The sequence below is a fragment of the Ursus americanus genome, chromosome 14 (assembly GCF_024610735.1).
Source record: "Ursus americanus isolate L20-20 chromosome 14, mUrsAme1.1.p, whole genome shotgun sequence".
Taxonomy (NCBI): domain Eukaryota; kingdom Metazoa; phylum Chordata; class Mammalia; order Carnivora; family Ursidae; genus Ursus; species Ursus americanus.
In genome coordinates this window covers 43,390,497-43,406,775 of record NC_142140.1, presented here as the reverse complement: position 1 = coordinate 43,406,775, position 16,279 = coordinate 43,390,497, and the positions used below count along the sequence as shown (strand labels likewise).

The following is a 16,279-nucleotide window of genomic DNA, read 5'->3' as shown; positions in this document are numbered from 1 at the left end:
GGGCAGCAGCCCCGAGCAAGGGACGGTCGGGCGGGGCAGGGCGGGGGTGCATTTGCTCCCTGCACACACCCTCCCCATGTGACTGAACTGAGGCCTGAATGCGTCCTACCTCCCTCACACCTTCAGTCCACCCCGGGATACTGCTTTCGAGTCCGGATGCCCCTGGTGATGGCTGTCACTACTCTGTACCTCAGTTTCCTGGATGCCAAGGGGGCTTGGGAGACGCGGCTGTGCCACCTGGAGCTCAGCATCATGGGGTCGCTGCCTGCGGGGTGGGGAGTCTGTGCTGCTGCTGCTCACAGGCCCTGGTCTCCAGGGCTCCCCTCCCAGCAAAGCCCTGGGGGACGGTGCCCAGCACCCTCCCTTCTGAGCCTTGGTTCCCACACGTCCCTCCCAAAGTGGCCAGAGCAGACATGGATCAGGCGGGGCTTCCCATGGCAGAGACGTTTATTGACAAGAGGGGCACTGGGCTGGGCTTCCAGCATCCGCCTCTGGCCAGAACAAGTGAGAGAGCCCAGGAGGGGCGCCCAGCAGGAGGCCTCACTGAGCCAAGGCCCGGAACCACGGCTGGGGCCAGCCTCACGCGCTGGGAGCGTACTGCAGCACCAGCCGGTCAAAGTCATTCTCCTTCAACGTGGAGGGCGGACGGCGGGGGAAGAAAGAGAGAGAGAGAGCATGAGTCAGGACCCCAGTCATCAGCCTCCCCCGGCCCCACCCAGGGGGTCTGGGGACCTGGGACAGACCGTCCCCTTGGGCTCACCTTGGCCTGGTACTCCTTGATGAAAGGGTGGGACCGGTGTGCGTCCTTCAGCTGGGACAGGTAGCGGTTTGTCACCTGCAGGGGAGAGGAGGCCAGATGAGCTGAACAGGGGCCCCTGGGGCACCTCTCATGTACAGGGCAAGGGGAGGGGTGGGGGGGTAAGGGCTGCCGAGCTGACCCCAAGCAAGGGCCCGTCTCCCATCACCTCCATCACTCTACCCTGAAATCTGGCTGATGACAGGACCCTCAGGGTCAGGCGGGAAGACGGGGGCAGCTGGCTCAGAGCCTACACTCGCTCAGCACACGGCGGAAGCATGCTCCACACGGTTCAGGGAGTGGGTCGGAGGGACCCAGGCCCTGGGAGAGGGCAGAAGGCCAGGAGGAGTGCAGGGCAGGTCAGGGGGAACAGGGTTGGGAGGGGAGGTGGGTTTGTTCTGGGCACACTGTACAGAGAAACCCAAGATCTTGCTATTAGAACGTGGACCCCAGACAGCGCCCCTTCTGCCAACCTCACCCCACCTCCCCAGGCCCGCCCTGACTACATGGGCTGGGGGCAGCTGTCTCCCCAAGACTAGGGGTCCAGTGCTGTTTCTGGGGTGAGTGGGAGAGTTGTCCTGTCTGCTATCCTACGCTATTCTACGCTAGCCCCAAGGCTGCCCCGGGCGGGGGGGGCTCGTACAAGGGATGGGTGACAGACTGCCAGGGACCCTGGGGGTGAGTCCCTGGCCAACTGGGCCAGTCAGCCACCTGAACAGCGGTGCCACAGAGTTCTCCCTCCCTTTCCACCCTCAGACAACGTGGGCTCACAGGGACTGCTCCCCTGGGCCCCTCTTCTCTGCTCTTTTGCCCACCGCCCACCCGGACGTGGCACAGCTGGGGGTCCCGGCTCAGCCGGCCCTGGCTTGGGCACGCTCGGAGGCACGGCCCGCTAGTTCACAGGGCCCATGGGAGCAGCTGGCCTACAGCCTCGGCACCCGCGACACCGACTTCCCAGGGCCCCTCGTGATGGCAACTGCACCCCCTCCAAAGGAGTGGGCTTCTCCCCGAGACCCTGAGCTTCGTCCGGAGCTGGGGCCGCACCACAAGCTGGCACCACAGAGGCTAGAAAACCTCCCTGCACCAGGGGGTCCTACCTCGGGGGGCTTGCCCAGGTGCTGTGACAGGACAATGAGGTTGATCAGTGTCTCCGGGTGGCCACTGTCCTGGAAACACAAGAGACACCAGCGAGCTGGGTCAGCTCCCCCAGACCCCCAACTCAGACTGCTCACCCCCATCTCTGGTGGGAAAATGGCTCCCACCCACCCAGGGTGAAGACATGACCCATGCGAGGTCACACCCTCAGAGGTGGGGCAGGGGGACCCGAAGTGCGCCTCCTGGCCACTCTGCAAGGCGGTGACCTCAGGGCCCTCCTTTCTGCCTGGGCGGCAGCATGGTGGCAAAGGGGGCTGCAGCCCCAACCCGCCTTCCCCCCTCCCCGCCTCTCCGCAACAGTGGCTTCCCCTCTGAGCCTGCTGTCTCATCTGCGGGCCAGGATGAGACAGGGCCCCCCTGCTGGTCGTGGTTATCACACCAGTCGCAAAGGAACAGAGCCCAGCCCAAGGCAGCCTGCCCGCCCATCATAGGCAAGCTGTCCTTCTCGCTGCAAAAATGAGGTCTGAGACCACGGGGCAGACCCCACCCGCCCCTCCTGCTCTCCAGGGGCCTTGGCAAGAAGCTGCCGGGAAATTACCAGAACATTCAAGTGCGTGACCTCATCCCACCCACCCACACAGGGCTCTGAGGCACAGGGAACCCTGGGACCTGGCCCAGGACCACCTTGGCCAGGAAGGCCAGACCGCTGCAGGGAGCCCCGACTGGGCACTTGGAGAGACAGAGCAACCCGGACACGAGGTATTGCAGGTTCAAGGGGCTGCACGGACCCCAGCCTCCTGCACAGACCCGGCTCCACTCCACGGCTGCCCTTCTTTGGGGAGACTCAACTCCCCCCCTTAGTCTCCTCAGCAACTGTCATGGGGGACAGTGGCACGTGCTCACAGAAGCAAAACAAGGGGAACGCCAAAGGAGTGGGAAGGACAGTGGAAAGCATGGGGTGGCCCACAGGCGCTGGGCCGAGTGAGGCCATGACATGCCTCGGGCATTGGGGGGGTCAGGGCCACGGGGCAGCAAGCCAGCCCAGGCGGGGTCTCAGAGAATGAGGACAGATGGATGTAATTTAACTGGGGACCCTACCACCCTCTCCTTCTGGGGCAGAGACACCCCAGCACGCCAGGCATTCCTGCATCCAGCAGTCCGGTGAAGGTCGGAGCCTGTCAGGGAGGCACGGTGGCCAGCATGGACACAGGGCGCCTGGCGGGGCAAGGCAGCTCCACGCGTGCAGCTGATGGCCCCTGGCCTGTCCCTGATCAGCAAACAACCTCCTGTCGGTAACCTGACCCCTCGCCCAGATACAGGGGAGAAAGCTTCCTGCTGGTGTCTGTTTCTCACTACATCAAGAAATGTTTTCCAAAAACAGAAAAAACTTCGACGTTTCCTCTGATTATAAAAATAATACACAAGACTTCACGTGTTGGGGGAAGACGGCGGGGGCTGCCCTGCCAGGGCCTCACTCGTGGTCCCTCTTCTAGACCCGGACAGGCCCAGGCAACGCCTCCCGTCAGCAGCCCGCTCTCCCCTTGGTAATGAATGGCGGGCATCTCTTCCAAGCACTGGCTCGGGTGAGGTGTCACATCAAGAGGCCCACAGACCGGGCAGCCAAGGTGACAACGAGACCTTCAGCGCAGCTCGGGCCACCTGAAGCCCAGGACAAAGGGATCCTCCCATTTCCAAGAGAAGCCACAATCAACGTTTCTACTTGCAATCCGCGTCTTCACTGATGTGGTATTAAAACAAATCCCCACGTGGTCACGGGCCAGGCCCGTGGGCTCCCTCTGCCCGGTCTGCCTCTGCAGCAAGCCCCACGGCCCCTGCCGCCCCCACCGGGAGCCGCGGCGCGGGCCGGGCCTGCCGCACCTTGTCCAGCGCCTCCTGCAGCACGCCTTCGGCGGCCTCCCATCGGCCCTGGGCCATGTGGCAGGCCGCCTGCCCGTTGAGCAGCAGCAGCGTGGATGAGCACTTGTCAGCCATCTCCTGAAAGATGTAGTAGGCGTCCTGCAGCTTCTCGCCACCCTGCGGGGACAGTTCCCACACCACTGGTTTGCCGCCCTGCTTCCCAGCCCCACCACCGCCCGCTCCCTCAGAGCAGAGGGACGCCAGCACGCCGCCACTTTGCTGACGTGATGCCGGCCTGGCGAGCGCGCGGCAGGCAGTCCCTGCACCCCTCTCTGTCACTGGCAGTCCTGACCCCGACCGCCCTTTCTGAATGAAAGGTTCTGTCTGCCCGCTGAAGACGCAGCATCACCCTTACAGGGGAGCCTGAGACCAAGACGTGCTTCTGAAAAAATGCAGAGCTGGCGAAGAGTGGGCAGGGTTCACCCCACAAAACTGCACAGATACCGGAAACTGGCTTGGGTGAGGCCTCAGCCCCCCAAGGCCAGTGCAGGCGCACGCGGACGGGGAACACATTTTAAGCAGCCCATACAAAAAAACACGACTTAGAGAGAGGAAGCCCAGTGCCAAAAGCCAGAAAAAGGGCCGCTGCCAAGAGGGCAGCGGGGGGGTGGGGGGGTGCCCAGGCATGGGAGATGGGGGCTCGGCGCAGGGGAAGGTGCGAGGGGGACACTGGCCACTGCCCAGTGCCAGGAGCCCACAGAGCAAGCTGAGCAGGAGCCACGCTTGGGGTGGCCCCGGGAGGCTGCACGGCCAGGCTGGCCCACGCGTTCCATCAGGTCTGCGTGCAGAGCCCCCCCCCCCCCCAGCTCATTCACTCTGGCTCTGGCCAAGCTGCTCAGCTGTGAGGACCCGGGAATAGGGCTGGGGGTTCCCCTGGGGGATGGGCCCTGGCCCCAAAGGAAGCAGCAGGTCCAGTGTATCCAGAGAAGCCCTCACCGGCACTCTCCCCACAGGAGCGGCCGGTGCCGCATGCAGGGGGCACCTCCCCTTTCCCAGCTCTCCGATGCGCCCTCGTTCCCCCAGCACGGCCCAGGGGCTCACCACGGCCAGATTGACCCATGCGGTGGCCAGCTGTGTGAGGGTGGCATCCTCGTCCTGGTCCTGCATTTTCTTCAGCTCCTTCCTGGGGACAGAGGAGAAGGGTAGGAGGGAGCCCCCCCGCATTCCTGCTTACAGGGCAAACACCGGGGCTGGCTCGCGGCCCCCGCCCGGCTGCCCCCACTGCACACTTGGGAAGCCCACCCCAACTCTGCAGGCCCCACCGTCCACAACACAGAAGGAAACTGAGGCAAGGACAGCACCGTCCCTTGTCCCAGGCAAGCACCCCACAGGGAACAGCAGGTACACCACAGGGTGTCACCCCAACGGGCTACAATGAAGTGACTAAGGAAGCGATCGTATCACTAATGCTCTGGGCCTCCGAGAGCGCCCGGGGAGGGTCCCCATGCTGGGTGCCCCCTAGCGGGCAGAGGCCTGGCTTCTGGGGAGCATGGCGTCCTGACATGGCCTGGCCGCTGCTCAGACAGCCCTGAGGCCCAGGCCCGAGCCTGGGAGGCACAGGTAGGGACACATGGGAGAGACGTACCGGGCGAGGTCCAGGCGGTCCAGCTTCAGCAAGATCTGCACGGTCATGGCCATGCTGCAGGACAAAGCGGCAGTCAGCCGGCACCCTCGTCACTAGGCTGCCTGTCGGGGCTCCCTCCGCACAGGCCCCACCTCCAGGAACATTCCTAGGAGTGCTTGGGCGGCCAGCGCTGCCTCGCCGAGGGCAAAGCTGAGCCGCACTGGACTCAGACCCAGGCACTGTGTGCCGGGCCAAGTCTCCCACTGCTTCCCGGGGCCCTGGCTCCCCCATCTCACCACTGAGCACACTTGGGGCTGGAGATTTCGTGGGGTCCCAAGTTGTCCCACTCTGACTACCCTGAGGCTGGGGCACCCGGTCCGTGCCCCACTCCTGGTGCCAGGGGACACCGCCCCATGGCAGGAGTCCAGGGAGCAAGCTGAGCAGCCTAACCCAGGGTCAGCCCCCAGAGAAGGCTGGGGGTCCAGTCCCAGAGGTGCTGTGTGGGGCAGGTGCTCACCCCCTCCGGTTCCCGCACCCCTGGCTTCCTTCTCTGCCTGACAGCTGTGACCACCAATGATGTATGCAGTCACTCGTCCCCACATTTTCCCGCCCAGATCAACCCGTGTAGGAGTCTGAGAAATAGTAACAGAGTCTGCTGCCTTGTAAGCTGCTGTCAGACCTATTTCTAAGCTGCCACAGATCCGTTTCTGGATGGAGGGGGGATATAAACAGATACAAAAATGAACCTGTGACCAGCGAACCAAGGGACAGCAGGCACCAGGGAGTTCACAGGGAAGGGCTGTCGCACCCTCTGGGCCGGAGCCCTGGACACAGCGCCCCAGATGCAGGGCTGGCCCAGAGTCACCTCCTGCGGTGGGGGGTGGAGCCCAGGGTGCACTGCAAGGGGCTCTGGCACCCCAGCTCTGGAGTGCCCTGAATGGGGGCCAGCCTCAGGGGAGGGCCTAGGGGAACGCGGGGAGGACATGGAAAGGCCAGGGCCCAGGAACACAGGGCTCCGTGGTGGGGGTGGGGGTACAGAAACCACAGGCAGAAACAAAGGTGCTTTCTCCTCTGCCATCGGGAGCAGAGGGTTTCCAGCCCTGGGAGCCGTGTCCTTGGGAACAGCAGCCTAGCCGTGCAGAAAGGAGTGTCTCCTGGACCAAGAATGGGAGCTGCAGCCTGAATGGGAAGCCTGGGCCCCACCGGTCTCACCCAGCAGTCCCCCACTGTTCCCATGACAACGGCCAATGAGGCCTTGAGCAGCCTGGAGACCAGAGGGGCCGCTCAGGCCTCCAGGCCTTCCCCCTGGAACAGGGAGGACACTCACCACTCCAGGCTGTCCCCCTGGTGCAGGGCACGCAGGGCCGCATCTGGGTTCTGGTCGTGGAAGTAGATGGAGGCGGCCATCAGCAGGAAGGTGGTGTTGGTCACGTCCACACTCCTGCTCATCTCCCGGTCCAGCTCGGCCACAATCGAGTCCCTGCAAGACAAGGCTGCTGAGGGCCTGTGGCCAGGGGTGGGAAGCAGCCTCGGCCCTGTGGGAACAGACAGGTCCAGAGAGGGTGGGTCAGGCCCCCAGGGGAACACAGCAGCTGCAGGCAGAATGGGCCCAGCTTGGGGCACCAGATGTGGCTCAGATGGCTGGGTGTCTACCTTCGGCTCAAGTCATGATCCCCAGGTCCTGGGATCGAGCCCCATGTCGGGCTCCCAGCTCAGCAGGGAGTCAGCTTCTCCCCCTGCCTCTCTCCCTGCTTGTGCTCTCTCTCTCTCCCCCTCAAATGAATAAATAAAAACTTAAAAAAAAAAAAAAAAAAAAAGGAACAAACGGGCCCAGCTGTCTCCGTCGAGTCCCACTGGGTGCCAGCTTCACCGCCTTCCCACTGGCACTTCTCACCCTTACGCAGAGAAACTGAGGCTGGCTGGTTTCAGGCCAGCTTGTGAGGAGATGTGCTGCAGGAGGGGCCATGTCCACAGAGCAGCACAGATCACTGCCTAGGCCTACAGATCTCCTGGCCCTCAGAGCTAGGGGGCTGTAGTGTCCACACCATCCCGGATATGGAGGGACAGGCTGACTTGACAGGGGTGCCTCTCTGGAGGCAGGAAGCCACACAGATGAATCTCACACGAGTGACATCGCTGTCTTCCCAAGGAGGCCGGCTGCTCCTGGCAGGTGGGCCACATGCTGGGCTGGGGGCCAGGCTGGCGTCAGGGCTCTGCCAAGGATCAGCTGGTTCCCCCACAGGCCACAGGACGCCCGAACCACAATCTGCCTAACTAGAAAACAGAGCGAGTACCCTCGTTTCAAAAGGCTGCTGAGCAGCTGACAGGAGAAGGGAACAAGGGCCAGGCCCTGAGTCGCTGCCAGACAAAAGCTGCTGTTCAGGGCCCGCAGGATCTCTGGGGGGCTGCTGGTCAGGGTCTCCGTCTAAGGCCTTGGAGGATGGGGACACACCTGTCACTGTCCTCGTGCCCACCAAGGTGTCTGACGGACAAATGACTTCAAAGCTGGGACTACTTCCTGCTCTGCACACCCAGATCGCTTACAGGGGGTGACAGAGTTGGCGTGGAGCCCTCATGGTCACCACACAACGTTCCCTGCCTGGTTTGTGGTGCCGAGAGTACACACAGCGCCTGCTGTTGCTAATGTGACGGGAGCGTCACACGCTGTGACTGTAACACGTCATCGTTCACCTACAGGTCCCGGGACTTTCTCCACAGCCTGCCTGCTGGGCTGCCTAAGGAGTTTGTGCCGCCGGGCCAGACGCACCCTGAACCCCTCCGCCTTCCCGAGCCCCTGCCCCAGGCCACACAGCAGCCCCTGCTCCGAGACGGCCCAGAGTCCCCTCCTCCTATGAAAGGAGAATAGAGCTTGTCACCCCGGCTCATGAAGTGTGGAGAGGCAGAAAGGACGGCCTCAGGAGCCTGCCTGTCTTGGTGTCCTGGGGCTGCTGTCACAAAGCATCACAAACTGGGAAGATGCAGCAGGAACAGACTCTCTCACGGAGAAGTTCTGGAAGGCAGAAGCCCGATATCCAAGCATGGGCAGGGAAGTTGCTTCTGAGGCCTTTGAGGGTGAATCCATCCCCAGCCCCTCTCCTGGCTTCAGCATGCTGCCCACAGTCCTTGTCACCCCTTGGCTTCTGTGTCACCCCAATTCTGACTCCATCTTCACGCAGGCTTCCCCTCTGTACCTTCTCTGTCTTCTCGTTTGTCTCTTATGAGGACACGAGATTCAGGGCCCACCTTATATCCAGGACGATCTCCAGATCCTTCACTAATCACATTTGGAAAGACCTCATTTCCAATGACGTGGCACTCATAAGTTCTGGGGATCAGAACCTGGGAGCCCCCATTCAGCTGTCACTGCTGACAAGTAAATCCCCCCGGAGCCTCAAGCTTCAAGGGCGAAGGAGCCCAAACAGGAGACGGGGCACAGAATGCTGCCCCCCTTAAGGGCAGTGCTGGGGGTCACAGCAGGTGGTCTCCCTCACACCCAGGAGCCAAAGACACCGTTGGTGGCCCCGGAGAGTAGCACAGTATCAACAAGGCCATGATCAAGTCCTGGTCTAAGGAGTTCCACTGGGCAGAGACTGGGGAAGGCCTCTGTGTGAGGCTCCAGGTCACTACAAAGGATGCTCCAGGGTGGCGGGAGGTCTCGGGGCTGGGCAGGGGGGCAGGGGAAGAGCCACAGAGCAGAGCGTCTCCACGTCATGGGCCAGGCTGTTCCCTATCCCAGGCACCCTGTGGGGAGCAGATATGAACGTAAAAGTTCCTAATCCCGGGGGGCCTCACAACCAGCCCTTCCTGGGGTGGGGGAAGCGGAGGTGCAGAGGCAGAGCCCAAAGCACCTGAGCAAGTATCCTGGCCGGCAACAGAATGAACGGCTCACACAAATGGCCCAGCAGGGGAGGAATGTGCTTTCACTGAGGCCCCAGGAGGTGAGGGCGGGGGAGACGCCCACCCCTGCCCTCCCATCCTCACCTCTGGCTGTCGTTGGCCAGGTACTCAGCAAACATGCGCACGGCCTGGAGCTCGGGGGCCGAGGAGGGCTTGATCTCGTCCAGGACCACACCGTATTTCCTCTGCAGTCAAGACAAGCACACCGTCAGCTTGTCCTGCTCTCCCGTGGGGCTCAGCCCTCAGCCCCCAGGAACACACGAGAGCTTTCTTAGGGCTCTAGCAGCACCCTGGCAGAGCCCCAACACCTGGAACCAACGGCTGCCACGAGAGCCCACCACCAGCATCCACCACCCCCAGGGACTCCTCAGCCTGCCAGCGGCCAGCTCTGCTACGGCATCTGCTGGGAGCCAGCACAGCGACACCCACCACTCCAGCTGGAGACCCCAGCTGCTCACTGTCCAGCCCCCAGGGCTGGGGTGACAGGGCGAGTGCCCTGCCGCTCTGGGGGAAATGCAACGTCTGGGCGTCAGGACATGCACCCCCTCCCTGCTACACTCAGAACCGGTGGTGGTGGTCACTGCTGGAAGGGGAACTGGAGTCCCATTTTCACCGCATCCCTTTCTAGGTGGTTTTGATGTTTTTGCTGCCGCCTACAGGTGGTCCTTCTTTTTAAACACGTGTCTACACCACAAGGAGATTCCGATGACGTACATGGGGCAGCCCCTCTGCTGGGGGCCACACATACTCTTCACCATCAAGGGCGGGGGGCGGGGCGGGTGTGATCAATGGGAAGGTGGGAGGGTCCCATCAGGCTCCAGAACACTCCACAGAGGGCAAGACGTCAACAGAACCAGGAAGCCACCCAGGGCCTGATGTGAGGTGGAGGCAGCCACAGAGCCATGTGCCCAGGACAGATCAGTGTCCAAGGCGGAGACTTGGGGGAGAAGGCGGGTGGGAGGCCGGCTGCTGGTGGGCCTTGGCGGGGAAGACCGGGGCAGGGCACAAGTCGGTCCTGTCTGCACCATCTGGACTGCATGCACGCCCAGAGCAAGAAGAAACACTGCCTGTGGGCTGGGGGCAGGTGCACAGGAGTCTCTCCGCTATCTACTTGGTTATTCTGAAAACCTAAAGCTGTACTACACAAATCAGAACCTATTCGTTACATCCAATCAAATCAAATCAATTACAGAAAATCAATCAAAACCTACTGATTACATTAAAAGAAAAGAAAGAAGAGGGAGAGGGGCGCCTGGGTGGCACAGCGGTTGGGCGTCTGCCTTCGGCTCAGGGCGTGATCCCGGCGTTACGGGATCGAGCCCCACATCAGGCTCCTCCGCTATGAGCCTGCTTCTTCCTCTCCCACTCCCCTGCTTGTGTTCCCTGTCTCGCTGGCTGTCTCTATCTCTGTCGAATAAATAAATAAAATCCTTAAAAAAAAAAAAAAAAAGAAAGAAGAGGGAGAAATCCCTATACTGGTCCTTGGGCCTGGTGAGTCCACAACCTGGGGAACAGGGCCACCTACTTGTGGAGGCCACACGGGCTGCTCCAACTCCTGGACTCTGCCCTCCTTTGTCTGCGTCCCCACCCTCGTCCCCGCCCAGCACTCTGTTCCTTTACTCTCCTGTCCCAGGGGCCTTGGAGGTCACAGGCCCACACTCACCTGTGCAAGGTATGCTCTGTACAGGAAGACATCCCTTTCCACGTCTCTCTCCGGGCTTGAGGGCTGCAGAGAGAGACCGATCAGAATGCTTGCACCACGTGTCAGACAGGTCCTCAGGGGAGGCCAGGAGCAAGCAGCTTCCTACATCCCAGCCCTGATCTTGTCGCAGACCCTCACCACCCCAGGAAGGGGGCTGATCCTCACCCGCCTCCATCCGGGTGAGGAAAGTGGGGCACCCACTCAAGCTGCACAGCAAGGGGCCAGGGTGGAGCCCATGCCTTTAACCACTGGACAGGCAGCCACTCATCCTGACGGGGGCCCCCAGGGTGCAGTGAGTCAAAACAGAAGCTGCTCAATGGCAGGGGTGGTCCAAGATGTTGGGGGGAAATGCTCCAGTGTGCCTGGGTTTATAAAAGTAGAGAGAACAGGGGCGCCTGGGTGGCTCAGTTGGTTAAGCGTCTGCCTTCGGCTCAGGTCGTGATCTCAGGATCCTGGGATCGAGTCCCACGTCAAGCTCCCTGCTCAGGAGGGAGTCTGCTTCTCCCTCTGCCCCTCCCCTGGCTCGTGCTCGCGCTCTCTCTCTCTCAAATAAATAAATAAAATCTTACAAAAAAATAGAAAAGTAGAGAAAACAGGCCTGGGAGGATTCCCATCCAGAGGTGGATGGGTGATTCCGCAGAACAGACGGGCCCCTGGAGACGTGCAAAGGGACTGTACTTTTTGTAACAAATACTTCTATGCAGCCTGTTCCTGCCCTGTTTTTGTTCCAAAACACGTTCGAAACACGGAAAACAAAAGAGAAAGGTTTGCCTCGCTCAGAGGAGCTCTCTGGGAGAGCTCGGCGGGGCTGCCCGGGCACGAGCCCTGGTGAGGGGACTTCACACACTGCTCGCTCTGGGACTACGGGGAAGCCCCCCGAGCCCCGGGCAGGCCACGAGGCTACAGGGGCACCGGCCACAGCCAGGAAAGGAAGAAGGCGCGTAGGGATCGGGCGGAAGCTGTGCGGGGAGTGCTAGGTGGATGCCCAGATCTGAGAAAACAGCAATGGCGTCTTTCTAGGCAAATCCTTCCCCGCCTTTTGCGGCTTGGGGATAGCTCGCCAGAATCACGCGAGAACCAAGCCCAGAGGCCCACGCCCACCAATACCGGCCGACCGGAGTGGCCCCTGACTGCCCCCTGCCAGTCCTGAGGAGAGCGAGTCCCATGGGGGGTTGCATCGTGATGGCGTGGGGGCCACCGTCAGGATGGCCACGCCGGACCTTCAGCTCCTTGAGGCTTCCTTCGCTGCTTTGTCCCCAACACGAGGCAGTACCTACCATCTTGCGGACACTTAAGGAATGTCTGACGAGCGAGGCAATGGCACGAGGGTGACACAGCACTACATCCGATCAAGGGCAACGACTGACACCCCGAGTGCTCCACGTGGGGCCACCTCAGCTCGGGTCTGTCAGAGATTGCTGGGGCCACTGTAACGAACCACCATAAACGGGGTGGCTGGAAATAACAGAAAATTCTTCTGTCCTGGAGGCTGGCAGCTCAAAGTCAAGGTGTCAGCAGGACCACACCCCCACCAAAGGCTCTGCAGAGGGTCCTTCTTGGCCTTTTCCAGCTTCTGGGGGCTCCAAGCATTCCTTGGCTTGTGGCCCCATCTCCCCGATCTCTGCCTCTGTCTTCTCCATCTGCCTCAAACCTCTCTTTGCCTTTCTCTTAGGAGAGCACCACTCATTGGCTTCAGGGCTTATCCAAACTCCTGGCTGACTGCACCCAGAAATCCTTTATCGAATTCTATCTGTAATGATCCTTTTGCCAAATAAGTCACGTTCACAGGTTCCGGGTGAACATATCTTTTAGGGGACACCGTTTAACCCAGTATAGGCTGCCCAAGAGGGTTTAGGCGGCCCATGGACCAGAATTAAATCACATCAAATGGCTCAGTGGGGACAGTATGCCCATTCTGGATGCATCAGGGAGAATGGCATGGTTTTGGGCCAGTGTATGTGTCCCACATCACCAAAGAGAGAGCAGCTCCCTGGCTCAGAGGCTGGGCTGCAGTATGCCTCCACCCGCAGTGACCACCAGTCCACTGTCCGTGACTGTCTCCAGTCCCTCTCGAAGTATAGCAGAGCGCTCTGGTTCTCCCTTTCAGCAGTGACGGAAAGACTAAACGTAATGACAGGAGAAGACTCCAAGAACATATTGCCATGAAGTAAGCAGAACAGACACACAACAGAAGCCAGACAGCAGAGTGTGAGTGTGACACTGAACCTCACAGTGACCCTGGTGAGACAGGTGTCATTGTCTCCATCGGACAAGAGGGGAGACAGGCGCGCAGAGGTGCAGTGACTCGGCCCTGGCGGCACAGAGCATGTAACAGAAGCAGAGTCAGCACAGGTCTGTCTCGATCTTCTCACTGTCTACGTGACCCAGGAAGGAGGCATGCAATGTGTTGGCGAGCCGAATAAGGGACGCCCCCCTGCGAAGTCCATGCCAGTCCCTGGGACCTGGGACCAGCTTCCGTTCTGTCACCAAAGGGACCTTGAAGATGTGATGAAGGTTATGGATCCTAAAATGGGGAGAGTGTGCCAGGTGATGGGGGAGGCCTAATCACAGAAGCCCTTCGTAGCAAGAACTTTAATAGCAGAGAACAGTCAGAAACAATGCGGCAGCAGGAAAAATCCAAGCCAGCCCAAGTGTGAGAAAGATTCGACCCGACACCCTGTGGTTGGTTCTGACGTGGAGAGACCCCATGCAAAATTGAGGACCGGAAAGAAGCCTCTAGGAGCTGAGGCTGGCCCCTGGCTCAGAGCTAGCAACCTCAATGAGTCTGGAAGCATATTCTTCCCTAGAATCTCCAGAAGAGACACAGCCTGGCCAACCCCTTGACTTTAGCCTGATGCAAGCCATGCAGGACTTCCGATCTACAGAAACTGAGCGATAATGAACTTGTGTGGCTGCAAGCTGTCGTTTGTGGTCATTTGTCACAGCAGCGTCAGAAAACGAATACAATCGCGCAAGAGTCATTTCACGTGAGACAGCTTCCTGAAGTCCTTTTTTAGGCTTTATCCCCTTGATGCTCTGCGAAACCAAGCACTGTCAAAGGCCAGAAGCATGAACAAGCAAGGCCTTCGCTACTTCAGAGTCCAAAGTCCTCCCAAGCCTCTGGCTGCCTTGGTAAGAACTCAGCCGGTCCTTTGCTTGGTGCTCCAGTGACCTCCCACACCTTCAGAATAAAATCCGAACCCCTACTGTGGCTCCCGAGGCCCTGTCTTGGGCCCTGCCCACTTCATTCTCCACCCTCCCCCTGCATGCACTCACCTCACTCCCGCCACACCAGCCTTTAATGCTCTGACTACCCGGAGCTCATCTCTGCCTCAGGACCTTTGCGGCAATTTATGGAGTGAGATGCTTCTCAAGGTTCAGTCTCACGTTCAAATGATGGTCAGAGAAGCCAGGGCTTACCGGACCACTCCCAGAGGAAGCGGCCTCCCCCCCGGCCCCCATTTTCCAACTCAGGAGAGTTTTTGTTGTTTTTTTATCTTTAAGAGAGGTGTAGGTGTTGGGTTCTTTTTTAAGTTTATTTATTTATTTTTACTCATCTCTACACCCAATGTGGGGCTCGAACTCATGACCCCAAGATCAAAAGTTGTATGCTCTTCCAACTGAGCCAGCAAGGCGCCCGTCCAACTCAGTACATTTTATCTCACCTTGCCCCCTTAAGCGCTCAAGTTATTACATATTCACTCGCTTCTTTACTCTTTTAATCTCTCTAGGACACTAGGCTATGTGAAAACTAAAAACAAAAAAAACAAAACCAAAAAAAACACCACCACCACCACCACCACAAAACAAAATCTCGTTGAACATAGAGTCAGGAGGCCAGAAGGGGGAGCTCTCAAACCCTGACACTCCAGGTCAATGGCAGACCCCAACAGAAGAGAGGTACCATTCATTCCCCACAGGAGGAAGCCTACACTTTACCACACCCACAGGAAGATGAAAGATTTTCTCCTTGCCTGGCAATTGCCTAGCCAAGGAGACTGTCACAACTCAGGCAATGAGAAGCCACTAGACTTTGAGCTCCCAGTTTACTCCAATGGATTTTTTGTTTATAACAGCCCCTCTCAATTCCCCCTTTCCCCTGTGGAAGAGCCACCCTCTCTGTTCTCTGGACTTACCTATGGTTTTCCCATAGGTTACATGTCCCAAAGTGCAATTATCCATTAATCCCCAATAAACCCATTTTGCTGGTAAAATAACGGACAATTTTCTTTTTAAGGTTAACAATGAGGGCGCGCAAGACTGTCAATTTCACTGCTCTTAAAGAATCGCCAATAGCTCACTCTCAAAGTGTCAGTAATGTTCATGTCCCTCCCTAAAAGTTCCTGCTAAAGGACCTGCCGCCTCCTCTTGTCATCCACGGGCTGGCCCCTGCCTACCAGGGCTATTTTCTAGCTTTCAAATGGCCAACCTCATTCCCATCACTGTCCATCACATCACCTCCTGACTTCTTGTTTATTTACTCATTTACGGTCTCCCTGAGGAGCTTAAGGTTTCCAAGAGACCTCAGAGTTTTATCTATCATCTCTTTGAACCCAGCACAAATACACTGCCTGGCCCATAGAGAAGCTCGATGAGGAATGAATGAATGGATGGATGAATTAAATGAATGGGCAAGTCTGGGGAGAAATAACCCGGCTAGTGAGCAGGGTAATGTCCAGGAAACCATTTCTCTCTTGAGCAGCGGTGTTCACATCCTAAAATGAGAATAAACAACAGTCCCTACTTCCCAGGTATGGAGGGTATGGTGACACACGTGGGCTCTCCACAAATGAAAATCACTATTACTATTACTATTACTATAGTAGCATAAACACCTCCTTACTCAAATAACCTTCCACGGCGCAGAACGAGCTTTAAGTGAGAACTATAAAAAACTGTCACGTCTTTGAGTTTCGTCATAGGCAAAGGTAACTCCTCACAGCGTTCTGAAGAGATACACTGGGGGGAAAACGTCGCGAGGAGGATTTTAAAAATCAGATCGCGACAAGTGACCACCAGGAAGCGGCTTTCGCCACCACTATCCCCTCGCCCCCGAACCTTCACCCGCTGCGCCTCGTTAATGCACTGCTGGTAGCTGCCAATGTAGAAGGCATTCTTCACGTCGAACAGCTCGTCCACTTCCCCGGAGCCGCCGGAGACCGGGCCGGGAGCCGGAGGCGCCATATCTCTGTGGTCCCAGTCGCTCCTCTTCCGGAGGGACACGTCGGCCGGAAGCAGGGGCTCACCGCAAGGCACGCTGGGAATTGTAGTTTATTCTTTCCTGCCTGGCAATGAACCAAACAGGAGT

The 16,279-nt window shown here is 59.1% G+C and overlaps 1 protein-coding gene across 2 annotated transcripts; it reads right to left on the bottom strand.

Moving 5' to 3' along the window:
- Positions 1 to 429: 429 nt before the first annotated feature.
- Positions 430 to 16,205, bottom strand: COPE (coat protein complex I subunit epsilon). Of its 2 annotated transcripts, none has more exons than XM_045778633.2 (10): positions 16,030 to 16,205; positions 10,933 to 10,995; positions 9,354 to 9,454; positions 6,700 to 6,852; positions 5,394 to 5,447; positions 4,745 to 4,931; positions 3,770 to 3,925; positions 1,894 to 1,962; positions 761 to 835; positions 430 to 627 (listed from the first exon to the last, which is right to left on the bottom strand). In XM_045778633.2, the coding sequence occupies exons 1-10, from the start codon at positions 16,153 to 16,155 to the stop codon at positions 580 to 582; spliced, it is 1,032 nt and encodes a 343-aa protein (XP_045634589.1). In that variant the 5' UTR covers positions 16,156 to 16,205; the 3' UTR covers positions 430 to 579. The 2 variants fall into 2 exon arrangements, with proteins under 2 accessions (XP_045634589.1, XP_045634590.1); XM_045778634.1 differs by having other exon boundaries at positions 4,850 to 4,931; positions 16,030 to 16,204.
- Between the last annotated feature and the right edge of the window lie 74 nt (positions 16,206 to 16,279).

Excerpts from the sequence above, each read along its gene's own strand:
- COPE (XM_045778633.2), bottom strand. The coding sequence starts at position 16,155 with ATGGCGCCTCCGGCTCCCGGCCCGGTCTCCGGCGGCTCCGGGGAAGTG. Across the intron at positions 1,963-3,769 it reads TGCAGGAGGCGCTGGACAAG|GACAGTGGCCACCCGGAGAC; the intron begins GTGCGGCAGGCC and ends TTGTGTTTCCAG. Across the intron at positions 628-760 it reads TCAAGGAGTACCAGGCCAAG|GAGAATGACTTTGACCGGCT; the intron begins GTGAGCCCAAGG and ends TCCACGTTGAAG.